The 22,176-nt window shown below is 34.3% G+C and overlaps 1 protein-coding gene across 1 annotated transcript in view; it reads right to left on the bottom strand.

Annotated features, from left to right (window-relative positions):
• Positions 1-1,081: 1,081 nt before the first annotated feature.
• Positions 1,082-22,176, bottom strand: part of Pkhd1l1 (PKHD1 like 1) — a 149,432-nt gene continuing 128,337 nt past the window's right edge. The window contains exons 69-78 of the mRNA XM_069991271.1: positions 20,642-20,874; positions 20,308-20,475; positions 17,880-18,037; positions 16,651-16,786; positions 11,923-12,264; positions 8,671-8,822; positions 7,800-7,946; positions 7,329-7,482; positions 4,309-4,575; positions 1,082-1,212 (exon numbers count right to left, since the gene is read on the bottom strand). Coding sequence (XP_069847372.1) covers positions 1,202-1,212; positions 4,309-4,575; positions 7,329-7,482; positions 7,800-7,946; positions 8,671-8,822; positions 11,923-12,264; positions 16,651-16,786; positions 17,880-18,037; positions 20,308-20,475; positions 20,642-20,874 — 1,768 coding nt within the window. The 3' untranslated portion in view covers positions 1,082-1,201. The remainder of the gene's footprint in view (positions 1,213-4,308; positions 4,576-7,328; positions 7,483-7,799; positions 7,947-8,670; positions 8,823-11,922; positions 12,265-16,650; positions 16,787-17,879; positions 18,038-20,307; positions 20,476-20,641; positions 20,875-22,176) is intronic.

Raw genomic sequence — 22,176 nt, 5'->3', positions numbered from 1 at the left:
GTCTTAATATCTGGTTAAATCTTGGTTCATGTTACCCACAGAAGAATCTCAAGTCTCTTGAATTCTTCGACAGAGGTTGACACCCTCCCTATATCCTCCTCTCTTGAAACTATCATTTCATAGCATCCAGCTGCTTGCTTCATTCACAAACCTCCATTATTCACTAATCTAATAGGCAGTGACTAAGTATCCATTAGGACTAAGCATTTTGTGAGCATACAGGGACAAGTGCTAAGAAAGGCAGAAAGAAAATCTTACCATCTAGTGGTGCACAAGTCTTCACTCTTGCCACCATACCTTCTGCCCCAAATGCTTGATAGGTGTCACTTGTGACAAAATAATTTGTGATTGCTGTTTTTAACTGAGTAGACATGATTGCCATGCCTTTCAATGGGTGTTCTGCCAAACAGAGTCATTACCTTTAGAACTTTTTAATTAAAGGCTATGTTTTATAGTAAATGTTTATATTAATTTATCAACTAATCTGTCTGTCTGCAGTTTCTAGTTTATCTTCTTGAAATGTTTCTATTCTTTAGCTAGAGAGATCACACTTAGTGGTGGTAATCAGTGCAAAGAAAGGCCAAGCAAAGAACAAATTTGGAGTTGTTCCCAATGCCCATTTTGTTTACCAACATCAAAAAGCTTATAATACTAGTGAGGATTTGCAGGTCCAGACCTAGGACTGTATGAAATTTCTGGAAGTATTCAAGACCTGAATAAAAAACAGTCTGATAGAGGTATAAAACACACTCATCTCCAGAATCCTCAGGAATTAGGATGATTTACATGGTTAGAAATCAGAGCTTCATTAGTAGAGAGATATCAACCCTTGAATATATGTTCTAATACATTTTTTTGAAATGCCTCCAACATGACATTAAGAATTTAAGTGAGAACTAGACAAGTTCACTTGGCTCTGAAAGGATTCTCTGATTTCTTGGTATAATTTGGAGGTGGCATATCTGCTTCCAAATCAGAAATTTTCAGAAGTTTTGTTTTAGTGAAATAAGAAAGTACAAATTTAAGGAATCAAAATAAACTTGTATTTTGATGAAATCTTATTTTGTAATTAATACATTTTAAATGTTATAAAAGTATTTTAGCAAATTTTCTTGAAGATGCTATAGAAGGTTTCTTGCTGCACAACAAAGTAGTTCGCAAATAAGCAATCTTCCTTCCGCCTGTTCTTTGGAAGAACACTTTAGTTGTCTCCTAAAAAAATGAAAAAATACAAAAGCTTTAAAAAAGCCATCATAAAAGATGGTATGATTAAAATATATTTCATTAATTTTAACTTTTAAAATATTTCATATTATGGTTAAAACGGGAAAAATAATGCCTAAAAGTAATTTAAAAGTTTACCAGTTTTATGTTAAAATCAGTAATAATTCTCTAAGGAAAATGTAGAGTTGTGTTGCTTATATCATGTTGTAGGAAGTTTTCTGTAAGTATTGCCATTTTGTTTGGTGAAATTTCATGATTCTTTCCAAAGTATATTTTCAGGTTAAAAGCATAGGTACGAAACAAGCTAGCATTGGCTAGCTTATTTAATTGGCATTTAAATCACTGGTAGTTTACTTAGTAGTAAAGAAAAAGCTTTTAAAGTTTTTAAAGCTTCTAAAGTGAATAGCGTGCTTTTTATTTGGAAAAGGCCCTGGGGAATAAAACAAACTATATAATTCACTAGTGATTTGAAAGTAGAATTTTCTTGGTTTGGAAAACATTAAAGTGAGGAGTCACTGGGATTAAAGTCAGTGGGAAATTTTGGAAAATGAAGAAACAAAGTATGTAAGTATGCAGTTAGCAACATTTATCTATTTAACTAATTACATTATATTATTTTTTAAATGTATGATACAGGGAAGATGCAATAAGTGAACTGTGATATGGCAAGGGACAACTATAATGCTTCAGAAGAGAAAAATGATTTTGAACAATTTTTTATGTTATAAAATTTTAAAAACTAGTCTCAATTTTTATTAAAATTCTGAACCCAATTAAACTTACATAAAAATAACTTGAGTCTTAGTCATCACCTATGATCTCTTAACTTAAACTTTCCCATGTATTTAGCTATGAAAAGACAGACAAGATATCTATAAACCATGCTTCTCCCTTGACATCTGGATCCTACTTCCTGTTAGTATGAGGGAAACAGGACTTATTCTTTCCAATTTATGGCTATTCCTGAAGCCTCAGTTGTTGGTTTCAGGTTCTTTTTTTTTTTTCTTTCATTTTGGTTACTTCTAGAACTAGCTTTATTGTGTCTCTATATCCTGACCTCCTTTATATTTAAATTTAAAATCCAGTCATGGCTTTTTATTACTTCAGGTACTTTTGTTTGTCCTGAATTACTCTTAAACCTCAAATTTTTCTAAAACTTTAAAATATTATGTGATGCTTTCATTTCATTAATATATCAAAAGCTTAAGTCAATTGCAAACTCTGCCAATCAAAGCTCTTTACAATTTGTCCAAACTACCCCTACTCAACATTTTCCCTTAAGTCAGATATGAGAACTTGTGCTTCTTTTAAGAGCTAAAATCAAACATCATTTTTAGTAACTATAATACTTAAAGCATAAAGCACAGATCTTCTATTTACCAATTAATGAGGAAGACTTTTGAATATAAGTTTAATACAAATATACTACATAAAGCCCTGTAATAAAAATATAAATTAAGAGACCAAAGAATAGGGGAAATAAATATCTTGTAGAATGGAAATCAAGAAGGAAAATGTGCTCTAAGAAGTAGAATTTGAGTTGGACCCGGAAGAATGTTTTGAGAATTGAAGAGTAGCGGAACTTTAGATAAACGGAAAGATTATGTGGAATTGTCTAGAAAGGAGACAAGTCTTTATAACTGGATTTAGCCAGGCAAGTGTGGCCCACACGTGTAATCCTAGCTACTCAGGAAGCTGAGACTGTGGACTGTGGTTTGAAGTCAGCCTGGAAGGAAAGTTTACAAGTCTTATCTCCAATTAACTAGCAAAAAGTGAGAGATGGAGATGTGGTTCAAATGGTATAATGCCAGCCTTGAGTGAAAAAGCTAAAGGGCAGTTCAAACCCCAGTAGTTGCTTTGAGTTCAAATCCCAGGAATAATATCCACATAAAAATAAAACCTCGGTTTAAAGTCTTTTGGTATTTTGCAATGCCGAGGAATACTTGAGGTTTTCAGATCCTTGTAGTTTCCAAAGCCAACTCTGAAATAATGTAAAGAACAGACCGGAAGAGAGGGAATTTAAAACCAAGGAATTTAGGAAGTTGTTATAACAGACTAAGTGAGGATTAAAAGCATTGAGAGTAGAGCAGTGAGAAGTTAATTGAGGGACAAAGGACATGGTTGGATGTGGATGCCACAGAGAGGGAGAGGATGTGGAGCTTGAAGGAAAGGAAGAAGTCAATGATGTAGCAACCAGGTTGCTCAGAAAACATGGTATTATCATTAACTGAGATATTAGCAGATGTATGCTTAGAAGAAAAAAAAAGAAATCAGTGCTGAGCATTTGTGGCTGCAGCTACCTTTTTTCATTCCCACATTTTTCTTTGCTCCTACCATATCCTTTTCTTGCACGCTTTTCCCCTCCCTCTCAAAATTGACATATCATGTAACTAGCAACTTTCATGTGTTGCTGATAAAGTAATATTTACAATTATCCAGCAGGCTACATTGTAGCCCACAAAGAATCCTCTTCCCATTAATTTCCTTAATGCTCGCTACCTCTGTTTGTTATATTTGGTACTAACACCCAAAAATACATCATGTGTAGAACCTTAATACATGCAACCCAGGCCAAGCTTTGGCCACAACATGGAGATATGTCTGAAACCAAGTCAATAGCCTGGATTTGGTGGGTTTTTATTTTCATTTTGTTTTTGCTGGACCTGTGAGAAAAAGGGAGTAGTTCATTCTGCATTGACTACTGGACTGATAGAATGTAAACAGGAATATCTTGGTACCTTTGCTATTTGGAAGAAGAGATGACCTGGGAGTAAAATTACTACTAAGGAGATTAGAGCCAAGACATAAAAGGAAACAAGGTTCTGTGTAACATCACTTGAGTTTGGGATCTTGCTGCAGTCAAACTTCTCACAACCAGATAAAGGTCCTGAGATGAGCTGTATTTATCATTCCCTACATTCTTACATACCAACATAGAATGGGAAGAACATTTCCTGTAAGGTTGTCAAGTCTCTGCCATTGAGGATGACATTTTCTCTTTGTGTTATCAGTGGTGACAGGCATACATGCTGTACACAGTCTTTACTCAGAAAACACATTATGCACAAAATGAGCCATCTTTACCTGCAATCATGTTCAGAATAAAAACCGTGGCCATAAATATTTCCAAGAGCAAAACTCTTCCCATCAGACAACTCATAACTATGGTCAGTATGTGGGCAAATGGACGCACAGTTGATGCTTCGTTGTGGCTGCTGCTGCTGCTGCTGCCACTGCTGCTGCTGCTGCTGCCGCCACCGCCACCAGAGATGGACTGTGCTGTTAGACTGAAAGCTCTGGATTCTACTCGAATATTGTTATCCAGGAGAAATTCAATTTTATAATTTTTTCCTAGTAGAAAAAAACATAATAGTTAACTTCCTCACTTATTTTCCAGTTCCAATTTGATTTCCATTGACTTCAAATTAGAATCTAGTACCAAATGAAGTAGTTTTTGCAATCAAGTCAAATAAATTAGTTTAACTGCAAACAACAATAGAGAAGGTCTCCAAGCGAAAAGAATGTCTTCTTACTAACCATGGACAGGGAATTCTCTTTCTGCTTCTTGGGATCATTTTTAGACAGTTGCTCAAAATGCAGGAAAATGGGGAAGTAGATGTAAGAGTTGAATGTCTATTTCATTTGTGCTTAACAGACATAGTCCTGGAGAAGCTTCAGTCTTACTTCGTGGAGGTAGAGATGAATATTGAATATTTCAAACAACAGAAGAGTTTTAAAAATATAGTCTCCATTCAGACTAAATGACTTTAATCATCCTCTACATTGGTTTTAAGTCAGATGGAAGTTTCACAGCACAACTGAGACCCTTTTTTCCTTCCTACCCCAGCTAGACACCTTAGGGTGACACCAATGTTTATGTTTAGAGTATAAAGGAGAAAGGAAATCTACACATTAAATCTTCCCATACTTTTGAATATGAGATAACCAATGTCTCTTTCTGCTACATTATTTCTTCTGGTACTATTGCTACCATTAGCAGTAGTTTTCACATAGAACAGGTTTGTACTGTTTTATAATAAGTCCATGATCTACATTTTTTCTATTCAGATGGTCTTGTTTGCTCATAATGAAGTAGTTATGTGTAGAAGCAGCATGATGTAGCTGCTGTTGGGCAGATCTCAAGGGAATTTCCTGCAGAGCAATAATCCATGAGGGTGGGTACTAGAAAGAGACAGGTGGCCCACATTTGTATTCCTAGTCACTCAGGAGGCTGAGATGTGTGGAGTGAGGTTTGAAGCCAGCCTGGGAAGGAAAGTTTACAACTCCTATCTCCAATTCACTTGCAAAAAAGTTAATTTTCTCAATATACTTTAATAAATTTTACTGTGGTTAATCTGATAATGGACCAACTGATCTAGAAATAATGAATATGCCTACACTTGGCTGTCCTTTTTATATATAAGCAAAGAAATGAGATTTCTCACATTCTCCTATTCTTGATGAGATGAAGGGTAGAGGGAAAGAAAGTGAGAAGGAAAAGGAGGAGGAAGAAGAAAAAGAAAAGGGAGAAAGCAAAGGATATGGAAGGAGGAAGACAAGGACAAAAAGGAGAGTAAGGTAGGAAGGGGGAAGGAAGGAAGTGGAAAAGGGGAGCATATGAGAAACACTTCTCTATAGGATTGATAAGTGAAAGAGTTGAATTTTGAATGAAAAACTGTTGTGTAAAGTGCTTTTTTATTATTTTGGTACCACAATAAAATTCTACCATCTCTCTTATTGCTTCAGGACTAAAGCAGTCTTTACTTTGAACCATTGCTTTTGGAAATGGTGAACAGCTTGGGCACAAGCTCAGATTTTTGTTCAGGATATTACTGGATCTACTTTAATGAGGAGGTGAGCAACCTTATCTTAGGGAAACATTCTGTGATGTGTCTCATTTCCTATAAACATATTCTAGTCTTATCACCGCTTAAGATGACTGTTAACAGAATGCAGCTTAATCAAAAATCATTAGGACATTTTAGGTACTTGCTTAGAAACACACTGTTGAGCCCTTGTCATTTGATTTCTATCAGTATTAGATTAAGATCTTGCCTCTCAGTAAACATATAACTTTTCAAGTCATGAGACAACAAAAAACCTAAGGGAAAGCCTTGGAAATTATTTTGGCTTTTGACATCTAGTTATTTAAAACTTAGATTATTTTAAAAGTTTATTTTCCTTATTTTACCCTCTATCGTTACTTCCATCAGGTGTGTGTGTGTGTGTGTGTGTGTGTGTGTGTGTGTGTGTGTGTGTGTGTGTGTGACAGAGACAGCAGTGATAAGAAGTGAGAAAGTGTTACTTCATACCCTTTTAATAACAGGTCTGCTTCTAAGTATAAGGAGGTTATCAATTTTATTCTTTTAAATACTTTGTAATCCATCACAAGTAGAAATCCATGTTTGTGGATATCATTTAAACCCTAGTAGATAGTCTTTTCCAGTAGGAATTTTACCATCCATATGGATGTCAATATAAGAAACCACACAGTAAAATATAAATTAACTGAAGTTAGTGTATTGACATTGAAGGCATACTGCATACAGGTTGGTTGGGTATATGTCATGATAACTCATAGGGGACCTGTGTTCTCAAAGAGTGTTATAATTTTCCACAACAACTGGCCAAGGCACTGTGGGTCATGAAAATGGTTATGTTTTCTCTTTTCCATTGGCTTTAAGAAAGATTACAACCTAGCTCAACTCCTAACTCATATATTTGGCTGTAAAGTTATATGAACCTATCTTACCCTTTCTTTTTTTTTGAATTTGAAAGCCCACATATTAGTTTTTCTTACTATAAATATAGCATCTATTTGGTAGATAAAAATGGAAAAAAAAAGAATCTACAAGTTGACACAATTTTATGTATATCCTCAAATTATCTGTCTTAATTTAATCATTTATTTTCTTTTCTTTTGCCAAGTAAGTATATTTTTATAAGTTAGATTCAATATTTTCTGAAACAAGACAGGGTCTAACATACTGACTTCTACAATTCATATACCAAAGTTCTGTAAGAATATTTTATTCATTAAAAGAAAATTATAATTTTCCTTGCTTATGGGGTATATATGTGAGGAAATAAAATAGTTTACTCACCTATTCTAAGAGGAGTAAGATCTGTATAGTTGGCCCAACAGCTGCTAAATGGAATTGTTGTATTTCCATTAAGGCCGCTGACTTGGTTATTATTGGCATCTTTTAATATAGCCTTCAAAGTAAGTGAAGTAATCCCAACTGATATACAATTACCCTCCAAAAAAGAATAGAGAATTATAGCAATTGGATTGTCTTATGCTCTTCTCAAAAGATATGCTAAATTTATTTTTTAAGTCTCCTTACAAATTTAAAATCAACAGAAGCCCCTCATTCCACACAGAAAGTTCATAAATATTGTCAAGGAGTGCTCTCATTTCATATAAATGTTTTCACAACAGTAGAAGAGAATATGCATAGGTACAGTCTGATTTCTAAAATGCAATCCTAGGCTGCCAGTATTCCAGATGGCTTTCCATTCACAATTTACACCTCAATCCTTCACGAAAAGGAAGATGTTGTGTCAAAACTTACATTGGAATCTGTTGCTTTTACTGAAGGCTGCTGAGAAAATGGCTGTCCTGGGTGTGCTGCCACTGGCTGGGTGATCACTAAGAGGGAAGACACAAAGGCCACATGGTGGACAGGAAATGCAGACCTCTCAACTGGCTGGGCAGTCACCTGGCATGGACAGAAGAAAATGTGTTTCCTAGGGTATACTACATTCTACAGCAAACTCATCTCAGCCAGGCCAAGTGCAGTATTTTATTGTTCACTAAAAATAAATCAGAGGGCAGATGACACCCCAAAATTGTTCAAGAATTCAAGGAGAGATCAATTTAACCCTAGCTGCTGGAGTCAGTCACTCTTAAGAACATTTTCTTAACAGTGATAGTTTTGATTTTTTTCTGGAAGCTGAATGTGAATTAACTTGTGAATTAAAGGCTCTGTGGGAAGGGTAAGCAAATGCAATTATTATATTCAATGTAGATTATATAAAAATCAAACTATCTGATGAACATAGGATGAGGAAGGGAAAAGTGAGGGAGAACAAAAGAAGAGGTGATGTTGATTAGGATGAATTGTACCCAATCTGACTTACAGAATTGTTAACTCTTCATACAACTACTTAATAATGAAATTAAAATAAAAATGTAAAAAAAGGTTCAGTATCCACAACACATTAGTATAAATATCCAAAGCAAAGCACATGTGCAATCAGTACACATTTCAAATGATCTTACTGTTTACTCAAACAACATTATTATCATTTTGGTAATCTCACAAAATATAGTCTACAGTAAATTAGAAAGACATGCCTTCTAAATTTCTGCCTTAAAATAGAAACAAGTAACAATCTTTTAAATAGCTAAAGTGAATTTTTTCCCTAGGTGAATGTTCTTACCTTAGTCCAGCCAGAATCACTTGGGCGAGGGATAGGAGTGGTAATAGACATGGAAGAAACATTAAATCCAAGAATACGACTGATTTTTCCTAAAATTACAGCTTGTCCAAGAGAAGCAGCAGTTTCCTGGAGTTCAGATAATTGCATCTGACCTATGGAGAAACAGTATCATGACATTTAGATTTAAGAATATAAAATTTTGAGAGAACATGGAAAATACAGTTAAAATACAGTTTTATTTGTAGTTCTCTGTCCATTATAGAATTCTAAGACTTGTAAACTGTACCCAAAACATATGTCTGTGTGTGTGTATGTCTGTGTGTGTGTATGATATAGGAAAATAAAAAATTTGGTAGAATAAGTGAAAAAGCCCAAAAGTAGAAAAAAGATATAAGGAAAATGAATGGGAGATTGGGAAAATGGATCTCTGAATTTAATACTTCTCCATGTTTTTTGTTTGTGCAGCACTATCAACCATTTTTTCAACAGCAGAATGTTAAAAGTAATATAATTGGTAATTTAAAAGTAAATGTATATGTTGTTAAGTATTATAATAAAGCCCCTTTTATTTCAACAACACAAAAATGGTTTAATTGCAAATATCGCAGCAACATTTTTGTGCATTTAATTGTACTGTAAAATAGTTGCTTTGTATAACATGATTTCAAATGCCCAAGATAAAAAGGTTTCCTTTTTTCCTTTTTCTGCCTATGAGGTTGTTAATTTATTTACTTATGCCTATTTGATGTATGTGTGAAACAATGTTGTCCATTAACATACCTGAATTTTATATTTTGAGTTGCTCTTAAAAACAATTAGGTATAATTGTGTTGTTATTTCAATAGTTGAAACCTCTTTTTTGCAATTAGTTCATGCTGATAAATTTTGAGAAGAATAAAATCAAAACAGGATGTTAATTTTGATTTTTTTTTTTTGGGTCCAGTCACGGGGCCTGAACTCTGGGCCTGGGTGCTGTCCCTTAGCTCTTCAGCTCAAGGCTAGCACTCTACCACTTGAGCCACAGCACCACTTCCGGCTTTTTTCTTTTTGCTTATGTGGTACTGAGGAATCGAACCCAGGACCTCAGGCATGCAAGGCAAGTGCTCTACCACTGAGCCATCTTCCCAGCCCAGGATGTTAATTTTGAAAAGGAAGAATAATTCATTAAATTACCAGTCTGTACATTAATAAGTTGCTAATGCTATTACTAAGTTACTACAAAGTTGTTTCTTGCCTTGGTTGGCAGTTTTGATGGTTAATTTTAATACTATGTGTAGTTTCTGTTTCTCTTTTTTTCTAGATGGAAGGACTGGGATTTTCTCTTAAACTTTTGGCCCCATCAGTACTCTTATCTTAGGTAGTGACACTTCCCTGCATCAGTTTCTTTGGTGCTGATGTTTAACTGTACTGCCCTGCTATACCAGACCTAATCAGTTTTCAATTTCTAACTACAGCCACACTATCAAAATCTGAGTTGAAGTTAGAGGTTCCTAAAACAGCTTTTATACCAGTTCATATCCATTCTTGTCCTTTCTACTCCATTCCATACAGAGTAGTCAGTTACTATTTACAAACAACTGTAGCCAGAATAAAGTGTTGGTATCCTACATATCTTGATTAGCTTTTGTCCAGTATTTTCACAATTTAAAAAAAGTGCTTAACTTGTCATTAACTGAGCAATAAATTATCCCAAGCAGTAAAAAAAAAAAAAAGAATTGAAATCAGTGAGCTGCTTCTTTTAAGGCTAAACCATGATGCTACCCTCAGGCAAAAGGACTAACACTTGGAAAGGCACAGCCAGGGAATTTTATGCCCTATTGGTTTCAGAGGTCTCTTTCCCACGACTTAAGACTATCCAGTAGGATAAACGCTGAAATTTTCATATTCTTTATTCTCTATGAATCCTTCTGGGATATTTCTCAAGAAGGCTTCACAAATATAAGGCCTTGTATTGTCTAGGGTAGCAGTACCAAGTTGCTTCAGGTCTATGTACTACTATTACTTTGCCTTCACTGGTTTCCTGTACCTGCTCTTCACTGTTCTTATTCACAGCACCACTTCTGGCTTTTTCTGTTTATGTGGTACTGAGGAATTGAACCCAGGGCTTCATGCATGCTAGGCAAGCACTTTACCATTAAGCCACCTTCCCAGCCTCATAGGTTCCTTCTGACAGTGTGACATATAAATGGATTAATTTCTGCTGATTGCCATTTAGAAACCAAAGGCATTAACTGAAGCCTTCTTATTCCTCACCCTGGTGATCTCCTTACTACTTAAGTAACTGTCATGTAGATTATCTAGGAACTTCCAGATATCTTAATACTGTGTGAGAATATCTATTTTCAGGACAATGGGGAGCACAGAGTTCAACTCCATGCAGTTTTTCTTTCCACTTTCCAGTATTTTGCTGTGAGTCAGTCCAGGCCAGGTCACAGGGATATTCTTGTAACTCAATCTCTGTCTATGTCTAGAAGACATACCAATAATCTGTCTTTCATTATTTTCCTGTCCTTAGTTCCATGCTCTCAGATTGTCTTATAGCTATCGAAAACATATGGATAATAAGCTAGACGTACTTTGAACTCAAAGTAGAACTGGACAAGTGGTGTGTAAGGAAAGCTAGGTCACATATAGGAAATAAATTACAATTTCTCTGGATATCTAGTAGCTAGTATAATAAAATTTGGACCTTACTAACATATAAGTTTTATTAGTTATTTCTACAAGTGTGTGAACAAACTGCATATGTAGAATGGATCTATTACAATGCTTACATTAAATAAATTATCAAGCTGAGTCATGTTGAGTCCAAAGTGATTACCCAAGTCCAAGGAAGCACAGGCTGAAGTAAAATCAATTATGATTTTAGACAGAGAACATTATGGGATATCTGATTGCAACTCAAGGCAACCAAAAGAGTTTTCTTGACAGATTTCCTCATCTCACTGAGAGGTTGTTTTCCTTTCTCATCTATCAGCTCTTAAGTTACTTCTTTAGGTAGATTGTCTCAGATCTTTTATATTTGATCAAATATTTTTGTTTCCTAATCACAATAAAACAAATTAAAACTAAAATTCCTTCAACGTTCCAAAGTTGGTGCTATAAGAGTAGAGAAGAAAACAAAAAGGTTTGCCTCTAGGTCATTACATGATTCAGGTTTAGTTGGTATGATTTCCTGAAGCCTAGCTCACCAAAACTTGGTTGGTTTATTGATGGCTGTAGACTTGGTAATTCCATTCTTTTGTCTCATACCTGTGGTGTCATTGGGTAGGAGCTGAGTGGGAGCTTCTCCAATCTCTACTTCTATTGTATGTCTCATGGATCTCTTCCTTCTCAGACTCTCTCCTCCTATTATTCTGGTGACACGGATTTTGTCACTTGGTATTTTTAGGAACAAAGCAAGATTTCGAACTAGATTCTGTGAGATGTAAAAGTCATCTTCTGTTACACCAGGTAATTGGAAAGAAACAAATATGACTGTAGCAGTATGAATCTCAATGGGTATAGTTCCTTTAACCAAAAGGTAAAGCATCTGGTAGGTCTTATCAAAGTAGTTTTCACCAACAGTGGAATCCAGGTTAGGAAGAACTTGCCCTACAAAAGAAAAAAAACAAAACATCAATAACATAGATTTACATGATCACAATTATGATGTAATATTTAACACTTGTTTTCATAAAGTTTTATTTTATAATTTTCATTAGAAATTATGCATATTAGAAACACAAAAACTATATAAGTAACATGCAAAACTGAAGTCAAATCTTTAAATACTGTCAATAGTGATTATATTTTAAATTTTTCTTAAAAACCAATTAGCTATATAGTATAAGTGAGAAACAAATCTAATCTTAAACCCAGGAGCTTATACTGTGTACTTGTAACATTATTTCCATATTCAGAATTTTAAAGCTTTGACTGAAGGCACTGGTAATTTTAAAATATAAATTTAACTTTACTAGCCATCTAATTTAAGATATAACAATTTTAAGAGACTATTTACAATTCAATGTTTCTATTTTTACCAAGGACAAAAAGTATGAAATGAAAATAAAAATATATTAAAGCATCTTAGAAGAATCTTAAAGCAACAAAAGGTATTTACAGTGGCTAACATAAACCACATTCAAAAAAGAAAATTGAATTTTATGAAATGATTGAATTTTGTATAATGATTTAATTAATTATACACACATAATGAATGATATATTGTTTCATGGCAAACTACCAACAAAGTTTAAGAGGTAATAAATTCACTAATGCATAATTAAGCCTAAAGGTTGAATTATGTGATAGTTGAATAAAACTGTTTGCTCCTTATCATCTTTTATTATGTGACAAGGATAAATATATTTTGTATTATAAATTAAACTTGTTCTCAAATTACTATTAGGTGCACATATACTATTTATGTTAGGTAAGTTTCTCATGCTATCATGGGAAGGAAGTAAGCAGAAACATCTTCCTCTGTCTGCCACGTGAGAACACAGCAAGAATGTGGCTTGTTCCAATCAAGAAGAAAACACCTACACTTCATGAGTCCCGACCATGTGTAGGCACTCTTAATATCAGACTCTCAATCTCCAGAACTGTGAGAAAATACTTTCTGTTTCTTAATCTATTTTGTAATACTTAAAGACTTTGGCAATTACTTCTCCTATACTTCAGTTTAGTCGTATACAGTCACTTCCTTGCATTATTATAATATAGTAACAATGATTTAAACACAACACTCTAAGAACAGTGTCTGACAGGTAGTATGAATAGCTAATATTTATTAGGCCTTTTTTTTAATGAGAATGAGTTGGATCACCCACAAATACTCCCAAGTTTAGCTTATTATGTCCTTTAGCACATATTAATGTCATGTTGGGAAAAAATTGTGAAACTGTCTAAAAATGATGATAAGCAGATCACATGGAATGGAATGTCTAATGTCAATGTCATCAGAATCCTAATAAACACAAAAAGGTAAATGAACAGGAGTAAATAGTGGCATTATAAATATTGCCAAATGAGTATGTATAACCTATTTTATTTAAGTCATTTCTCATATTACTTCATAGAATTCAGTTGACATTATTCTGGATTTCTTGTCAATCCTTATAGAGCACACCAGTTAAGTTAGGCTCTGACCTCTATGAAGTATCAGAGATAAAGCAGCAATTCTGAGCAAAATCTCTTTTAAACAGAGAAATGACTAAACTCAATATTGAATTATGAAGATCTTCTCAAGAACATGTAGCCAGGCGCTGATGGCTTATGCCTATAATCCTAGCTACTCAGGAGGCTGAGATCTGAGGATCATGGTTCAAAGCCAGCCCAGGCAGGAAAGTACGTGAGACTCATTTGCACTAAACCACCAGAAAACTGGACATGGAGCTGTGGTTCAAGTGGTAGAGTGCTGGCCTTGAGCTGAATTGTTGAGGGACAGCGCCCAGGCCCAGAGTTCAAGCCCCGTGACTAACAGCAACAACAAAAAAACCCCCAAAAACTAAAAAAAAAAAACTTGCATGTACAGATACATAAATCCATCAAGAGTGACTTTTTAAATCTTTGTAAAGGTGATGTGCAGAGGGGTTGCAGTTACATAGGTCAGGTAAATGAGTACAGTTCTTTTGTCGTGTGTGTCAGTCCTTTTTCTTTTTTATAGGAACACTATAGCTCCCATAAATGAGGGAAAGCTAAAACCTGTGATTCTCTGAGTCTGGATTACTTCACTTAATATAATTTTTCCAGGTCTTTCCATTTCCTTATGAATGGTACAATAGCACTATCTTTTTTTTTCTGATGGATGAGTAGAATTCCACTGTGTGTGTCTGTCTGCATGTTTTTATCCATTTGTTCATTAAGATATATCTGGGCTGATTTCATATCTTGGCTGTGGTAAACAATGCTGCAATAAACATGGTTGTACTGGTGGCTTTAGTGTATCCTTGTTTGTGCCCCATTGGATAAATGCTCAGGAGTGGAATTGCAGGATATATGGTAGTTCTATGTTTAGTTGGTTTTTTTTTTTTTTTTTTTTGAACCTCTGTACTGCTTTCCAGAGTGGTTGAACAAGTTTATGTTTCCACCAACAGTATGATAGGGTTTAATTTCAGCCACCTCCACACCAGCATTTTATATGGTTAGTTTTCTTGATAAAGGCCATTCAAACTACAGTGAGGTGGAATCACACAGTGTTGTTTTGATTTGCATTTCCTTGATGGCCAGAGGTGTTGATTCTTCATATATCTATTGGACATATTTACTTTTTCTTCTGAGAAGTCTCTCTTTATGTTATTAGCCTGTGTATTAATTGGGTTGCTTTTTCCTTGAGGGCTTATTTTTGAGTTTCATTTTGAGCTCTAAGTATCTTTCGGATATTAGGGCCTTTTCTGATGTATAGCTCCCATTAAATAATCTTTCTATTTAGCTTGTTAACTATGTCTTCTGCTGTGCAGAAACATTTAAGTTTGTTGTAATGTCATTTATCACTTATTTCTTTGATTTGTTCTGTTTCTGGATTTTTACTTAGAAAGTCTCAATTTGTGACTAGGAGCCCATTTTCTCTATGCTTTCCTGTAATAGTTTTATGGTTTCTGGCCATACATTGAGCTCTTTGATCCATTTTGAATCGATACTGGTACAAGGTGATATATGGGGATTTAGTTTCAATTTTCTGTACGTGGATATTCAAAACCAGCAACATTTCTTCCTCCCTATATTTTTGGCTCCCTTATCAAATATTAGATGGCTAGAGGTCTGGGGGTTCATTTCTGGGTCTTCTACTCCATGCTGTTGGTCCTCAGACCCATTTTTGTGCCAGTACCAAGCTGTTTTCATTACTGTGCCCCTAAAATAGAATTTGAAAGTTTAGTATTGTTATTCCTCCAACATTGTTCTGCCTGCTTGATTTCTGTTGCTATTCGGAGTCTTACTCCATATGAATTTTTGCATTGCTTTCCCAATCTACAAGCATGGTATTTCCATTTCGTAAAATCTTCAATTTCTTTTTCCATATTTTTTTAAGTTTTCACTATAGAGGTCCTTCATATTCTAGTTAATTCCTAGCATTTTTGTTTTTATTTGAGGCAAATGAGGTCCCTTTCTTGGTTAAATGCTACTGATTTTTGTGGGCTGATTTTATACCCTGCTTCTTTGCCAAAGTTTTGGATAAGCATTAGTAGCCTAGGTGAGAAAGTTTGGGCGTCCTTTAAGTACAGGATCATCTCATCTTCAAAAAGGGATAGTTTTACCTATTTGGATCTCTTTTATGTATTTTTTTCTTGCCTTATTGCTCTTGCTAGGAATTCCAATATTGAAGAGGAATAGAGAGAATAGACATCTTTACCTCATTCCTGATTTTAGGGGGGATAGCTTTAGGCCTTCACCATTAATGTGCCTATATATCTATAAGTAAACAAAGTGGGTGGTATGAAAGCAGTTACAAATGGATTAACTTAAGGACAGACTATATTTAGAAGACTATATGTAGTCTTTCCTTATTATCCTTAGGATAATTCTTTAGAAAGTCTAAGTCAAAGCCCAACAAAATAAGTACCAGAATATGGGTACATTCAAGAGGCAGGACAAGGGGAAAGGGATAAAAGAATGAATATGGGAAGAGAGTAGAATGCATGTAAAAATGCATTGTATATACCACAGAACTGAAAATAATGAGGTAAGGGTTGGGATGAAGGGGGAGGACAGTGCTGAAGAGCTAACACAGATCAAGATGCATTTTATATACATAATCTGCTTTTTAAGTGGCAAAAAGTTCAACACATAACCTAAAAATTAAGAAAAATGAGGAAAGGGGTGGGGTTGGAGGGTTAGGTGAGAAGGATGAAAGGGGTTACATTAATCAAGAAGTGCTATATTCATAAACTGCTTTGTTGAATGGCAGCTCCTTTGTACGCCTACTTACAGATACAAAGAATTTTATATTAATAAGTGCATATCGCATTTGAACTGTACTTTTCAAGAAATGAGTACCTGTGCGCAGATGTCTATTAAGTTTACAGTGTTTCTTTTGGGTGTCCCATACTGTATGTTTGGGACAAACCAATGAATTGTTCACATACACATCCAGTCTCTGAAGTGTTGAAAAGAAAATTCCCACTAGAACAGCCTGTTAAAAATAAAAATTTCTGTGTTTTAAGATAGCAGTACAATAAAATATTTAAAAATTTAGAATGTTAAAATATCCTTTATGTACCTCTGTAAAATACTGTTTACCGGACTTAAGACAAATATTAAACTTTTTCGAGGTCTGGGGGATTTTAAAAAATATGATTAGAAATACAATAAACAACTTGACAAACTACTAAAAATGTCAATGAACTGCAAATTTAAAATAAATTTGCATTCAACTATTCATGCAGATGTTGTAACTTAACCCTTAATTGACAGTACACAGTAAAAAAAAAAAAAGGCAACTAAATTACTGGAAGAATACTTCTAAATTAAAGAGTAATTTCCAACTCCTCTTCAGATAAAGTATTAATATCCAGATTAAATACACAAAACTCAGATCATACATAAATTATACAGAAAGCTTAGATTATACACAAAAAAACCAAATAATTTTATTAGGATATAAGCAAATTAATTGAACAGAATTCTTAGAAGAAAAAGTACAAATGGCTAATAAATGCACAAAAAGTGTACAATATCCTTAGCCATAAAGGAACTGAGAATCAAAGCCATAACAAGATTCCCTGTAACCCCAGAATGGTAATCATCAAGTACACAACAACAAATGGTATGAGAGATAAAGGAGCCCTAGTATACTGTTGGTAGGAAATATATATTAGTGCAACCACTATGGAAATCAGTATGGAGATTCATCAGAAAACTAAGAAGAGATCTACCTTATGACCCTAACATACTCTCTTGGTAGCATCATGGAAGAATATATAATTCTTTTACCAGTTTTGGGTGTACACTTTTTTAATGTAAAAAAGTTTGTCCATCATGCAAATCATAGTTAAAACATGGTTCATATGAGTAACAACAGAATCAAATGTATATTGGGAGACGGTATTAGGCATGCATAAACACATTTCTACGTGGATAAGTAATAATTATACAAGAGCCCAAATGGGTGCTTAAAATGAGTTAGAAAGTTGAAAATGTTGTTATAGGAAAGGAGATATAGTCCTTAGCAGATAGAAATATATGCAAATAATCATCTACAAGGCATCATTTCTATCTTAGCTTACCTTATTTTGGTCAACATTAAGTAACATCAACCGAAGATTCTGAGGACTGGTACCGGTGAAGTAAACTTCGTAGGACTGGTTTAGAGCCACAATACTATGAAACAGGGACAGTCTTCTCTGGCAGGTATATCCAGCACACCAGCCATGATCCTGTGGTCCTGAATCCACACAAAATAAAGGTCCATGCTCCTATATTATCAGTTGTACAGTGATATGGCATAAAATATGAAGAGTAATTGCATTTACATCTAGATCAGTACCTCAGTCCAGAAATCTTATTACTCTAGGTGTGATTGAGATTGAGAGAATATCAGTTTGAGGCCAGTCAGCCTCAGTAACCAATACTTCAACAACCAAGTCAGGTATGACCTGTTCGAAACAAACCTCACAAACAAATCAGGTATGGTGTCACAAACCTATAATCTAGGGACACAGTTAGGAGGACCCTGGTCCAAGGCCAGCTCTCAGACAAAAAGCACTAAAACCCTCTCTGCAAAATAACCTAAAGAATATAAATGGCAAGAGTCATGTTCAAGTTCAATCCTCTAAATTTAACTCCAACACTACTCAATAACAATAACTTATAATATCAATAATACATTGCTGTGATCTAATTTAAATTCACATTAAATATTTAGAATCATTCACTATCCAGCAATTTATGTTACTACCAAACCTTGACTTTTTTTTTTTTTTTGGTCAGTTGTGGGGCTTGAATTTTGGGCCTGAGCGCCATCCCTCAGCTCTTCAGCTCAAGGCTAGCACTCTACAACTTGAGCTACAGCACCACTTCTGGTTTTCTGGTGGTTTATTGGAGATAAGAATTTCATGGACTTTCCTGTCTGGGCTGGCTTTGAACCGTGATCCTCAGATCTCAGCCTCCTGAGTAGCTAGGATTACAGGTGTGAGCCACCGGCGCCTGACCTAAACCTTGGCTTTTAAACAGTCCAGGGTTAGAAAGATAAATTACTGTGTGACAATTTATACTAGAAGGCCACTGAAAAAAATAGTAGTAGCCTTGCATGTCATTTTAATAATCATATTAAAGACATATAGTGAGGAAGGAAATGCTTGATTCTTTCTCCTCCCTGTCAAATGTGAGTCTGGGAACCTGTCTTCTTAGGCTTTGAGATAGGAAATGTGCTATAAAGGAATTAGTTTGCTAAGAGTGGGACTTGAACCTAGAAATCATGAACATTTGTTAAGTTGGGACAAGATTCATTCTTTCACTTAGTTGTTTTATTAGTTAATTTGTAAAGTCAACAAACGCATTTGATCCAGTCTTTAATCTTCTTCCATTTTCATTTTAACTTAATATATTTTTAAAGATGGTGACTACAAGTCCTCTTTTTACAAGGTCAACATATTAATGATCTGAAGCCATCTGGGAAAAAACACTCCTTCCTAACATATGAAAAACTAAATTTTAAAAAGGATATTTTTCTATGTGAGTCCAGGCATTTTCAGAAAAGGTTGGGCATGATTTTCATAGCAAAGCCTCTATTTTACTTCAGTGAAACTTGGTGATATATGGAAAGATGAATTTTTTGATGTATTTATTCATTAGGTTCACTGAATTTTCTGGCTCACCTAGAAATATTATAAATATTTATAATTGAAGTTCAATCAGATTTTAAATCAGCATATACTCCTAAGACTCAAGTAGAGCCTAACATTTCCCTTAGCATATAAAATATAATTCCTACTTTTAGTGTACCTTCTTTTAGGGTCAGTGTATAAAATAAAAAACTGCAACAACAAAAGTCATATTATAAATGAAGCTGGGCATTAATGTTTGATAAAATTTTATGGATATTTTCACATCTAGTATAGAACACCAATATTCAAGCCAAAGATACACAAGAACAAGATAAATCTAGATTCTAGAATCTAGATTCTAGAATCAGTTATGAAAAACAAGTTTATAAGTCTTCCAAAGATTTATGAGAATAAAAAAATCAGTAGACTAAGACCACCTTCTCTTTAAATATTCCAAACAGCATGCCAGTTTCTTATTTTACATAAGGCAAATCACATTTTTAAGAGTTAAACCAATTTTTCTTTATATGTATGTATGTGATATATATACACACACACACACACACACACACACACACACACACACACACACACACACACCTTGTCAATAAAGGCATGAAGATCATTTCAGGAATAAATTTCCTCTTCCCTTCCTTTCCACTTAATCCTTTTCCCTCTCCTCCCCCTCCTCCTAATGTCAGTTTGAAGTAATAGCCCTGGCTTTCCTGAATGGAGGGCTGCTGAAGAGTCAAGTATCACCTTTTCTTACGAATGAAAGGCAAAGAAATCTCAATGTTTGCTAGTTGCATGTGGCAAATATGTATAAGATAGCTTCATGTATTTAATAAAATGAAGTAGTAACATTGGTTCACTAATACTAATCACCTACCATTAATAAGATCAACATAGCCATTGCTCACTATTGCCACTGGTGAAAGTCTTCGTGTTTCTGTGTCAGAGTCCAGGCTTTCAATAACCATCATGGCATATTCCATCCCAAAGCACTGGTAGCTCTGCCACTCTGGAATGTATTTACAGGTTGAATCTCTAATAATTCCTAGAAACACAGGATTATATATTTTAGCAATGAAAATGAATCTTGTTACAAACATTAATATGAGGAACATTTAAGATATAGATTGAAAATATAAATTATTAAGAATAAAACATTTTATTCCATGAACTTGAGAGGAGGTCTGACAGTGGAATAAGATGCAACAAACCTTTATATGGGGCTTTCTCAGTGACTGGAATTCTGCTTCCATTCAAGAATGTAAGCATCACCTTTGGAATTCTGTAGTCACCAATTCCTAATTGTTTGTTTCCATTCCATTCATACTCTGCTTGAGGTATAACTGAACCAGAATTCCCCAGAAAGGAGCCATCCATGTCTCTAAGGAAAGATTTCCTCTTGGCATCACAAACCATGTCAACACAATCAGATGGATTCACTTTACTGTGGGAAAAGACAAAATTATTTAGTTCACTGTTCAAGACCGCAAATGTGAATAAACTTGAGTACTGGACAAGAAGGTCCAAGGAATCAAAATACTGACAATCTTATTTCATGAAGGGTTTAAAGTGGGACAAAGTAGCATATACAGTTAAAACTGCAAGAAGATTTGCTTTTTCCATTGTGTTTATTTGGCCCATAATGATGAAAAACATTTTTGAAATGACAAGATGCATCTGTGGAATATAAAAATCAGAATTCCATTTTGCTGTTCCATATTTTGTTGACTAATAGATTTAACATTTATGGACTGTTCATAATATATTAACATTGCCCAAACAGTTCTATCCCTAGATTGGCTAGGAAGTCTTTGTTATTTTTCTGTTTTGTCTATAAAATTTGATAAAGTATTGCTTTTTATAAAATAATATAACAGCTAACACTAAGCAAAAGGAAAGAAATGGACCTATCACCCAATGTGGAAGAAATAATTGTATTGTCAAAGCTCATAGAATTCACAAACATAATAGACCATGATAATGAAAATTTGTCTCATGAAGGTTAAAATGTATTTGTATCACTATCTCACAAAACTGTGAAATTTATGTAATCACTTAATATTCTAAAAATATAATAAAAGTTCCAAAAACATGTAATTGTCTTTTGTTTTATTTTGTTTTGATAGGATGTGGTCTTGCTATAAATCCAGAATTGCCTAAAAATCATAGCAGGTCCTTCTGACTCTATTCCTGAAGTTCTAGGATTATAGAAAAACACCAACATGGTCAACTTTTATATTATGATTCTTTGGATACATATTTAAAGGCACTCTATAGATAACTATAATAAAGGAGATATAAAGTAAAGACACAAAATAATGGGCTATCATCCAAATAAAATCAGATGAAGTTAAGCTATTTATGAAATATTTTTGTTTCTTATGAAAGGTGTCTCTTTAATTACAGATATTCTTTTTTTTTTATTCCCTAAACTGAAACTAGTCAAGAATCTCTGATAGACATGTCTTTTATCTAAATTCTTGACTTGAACTTCCTATAAAAATAGCAGTTATTGACTATTTTCTTCTACCTACAATCTAAGTGATCAGCTTCTGGAAATAATCCGACACCAATTGACCTTTATGGTCAGAGAAAGTGCTGTTCTAAATACTTATGCATTTATAATCACATTTGTTAGAATACTTGATGCTTACTCTCCAAGTGCATTTTGGAATACCTGTAATAGGATATTTTGAAAGGAACAGGTAGAAGAAAATTCATAACATAAAAAATACAAAATGATTGT

The sequence above is a fragment of the Dipodomys merriami genome, unplaced genomic scaffold (assembly GCF_024711535.1).
Source record: "Dipodomys merriami isolate MVZ:Mamm:240054 unplaced genomic scaffold, mDipMer1.0.p SCAF_4, whole genome shotgun sequence".
Classification (NCBI taxonomy): Eukaryota; Metazoa; Chordata; class Mammalia; order Rodentia; family Heteromyidae; genus Dipodomys; species Dipodomys merriami.
This window is presented reverse-complemented; position numbering and strand designations above follow the sequence as displayed.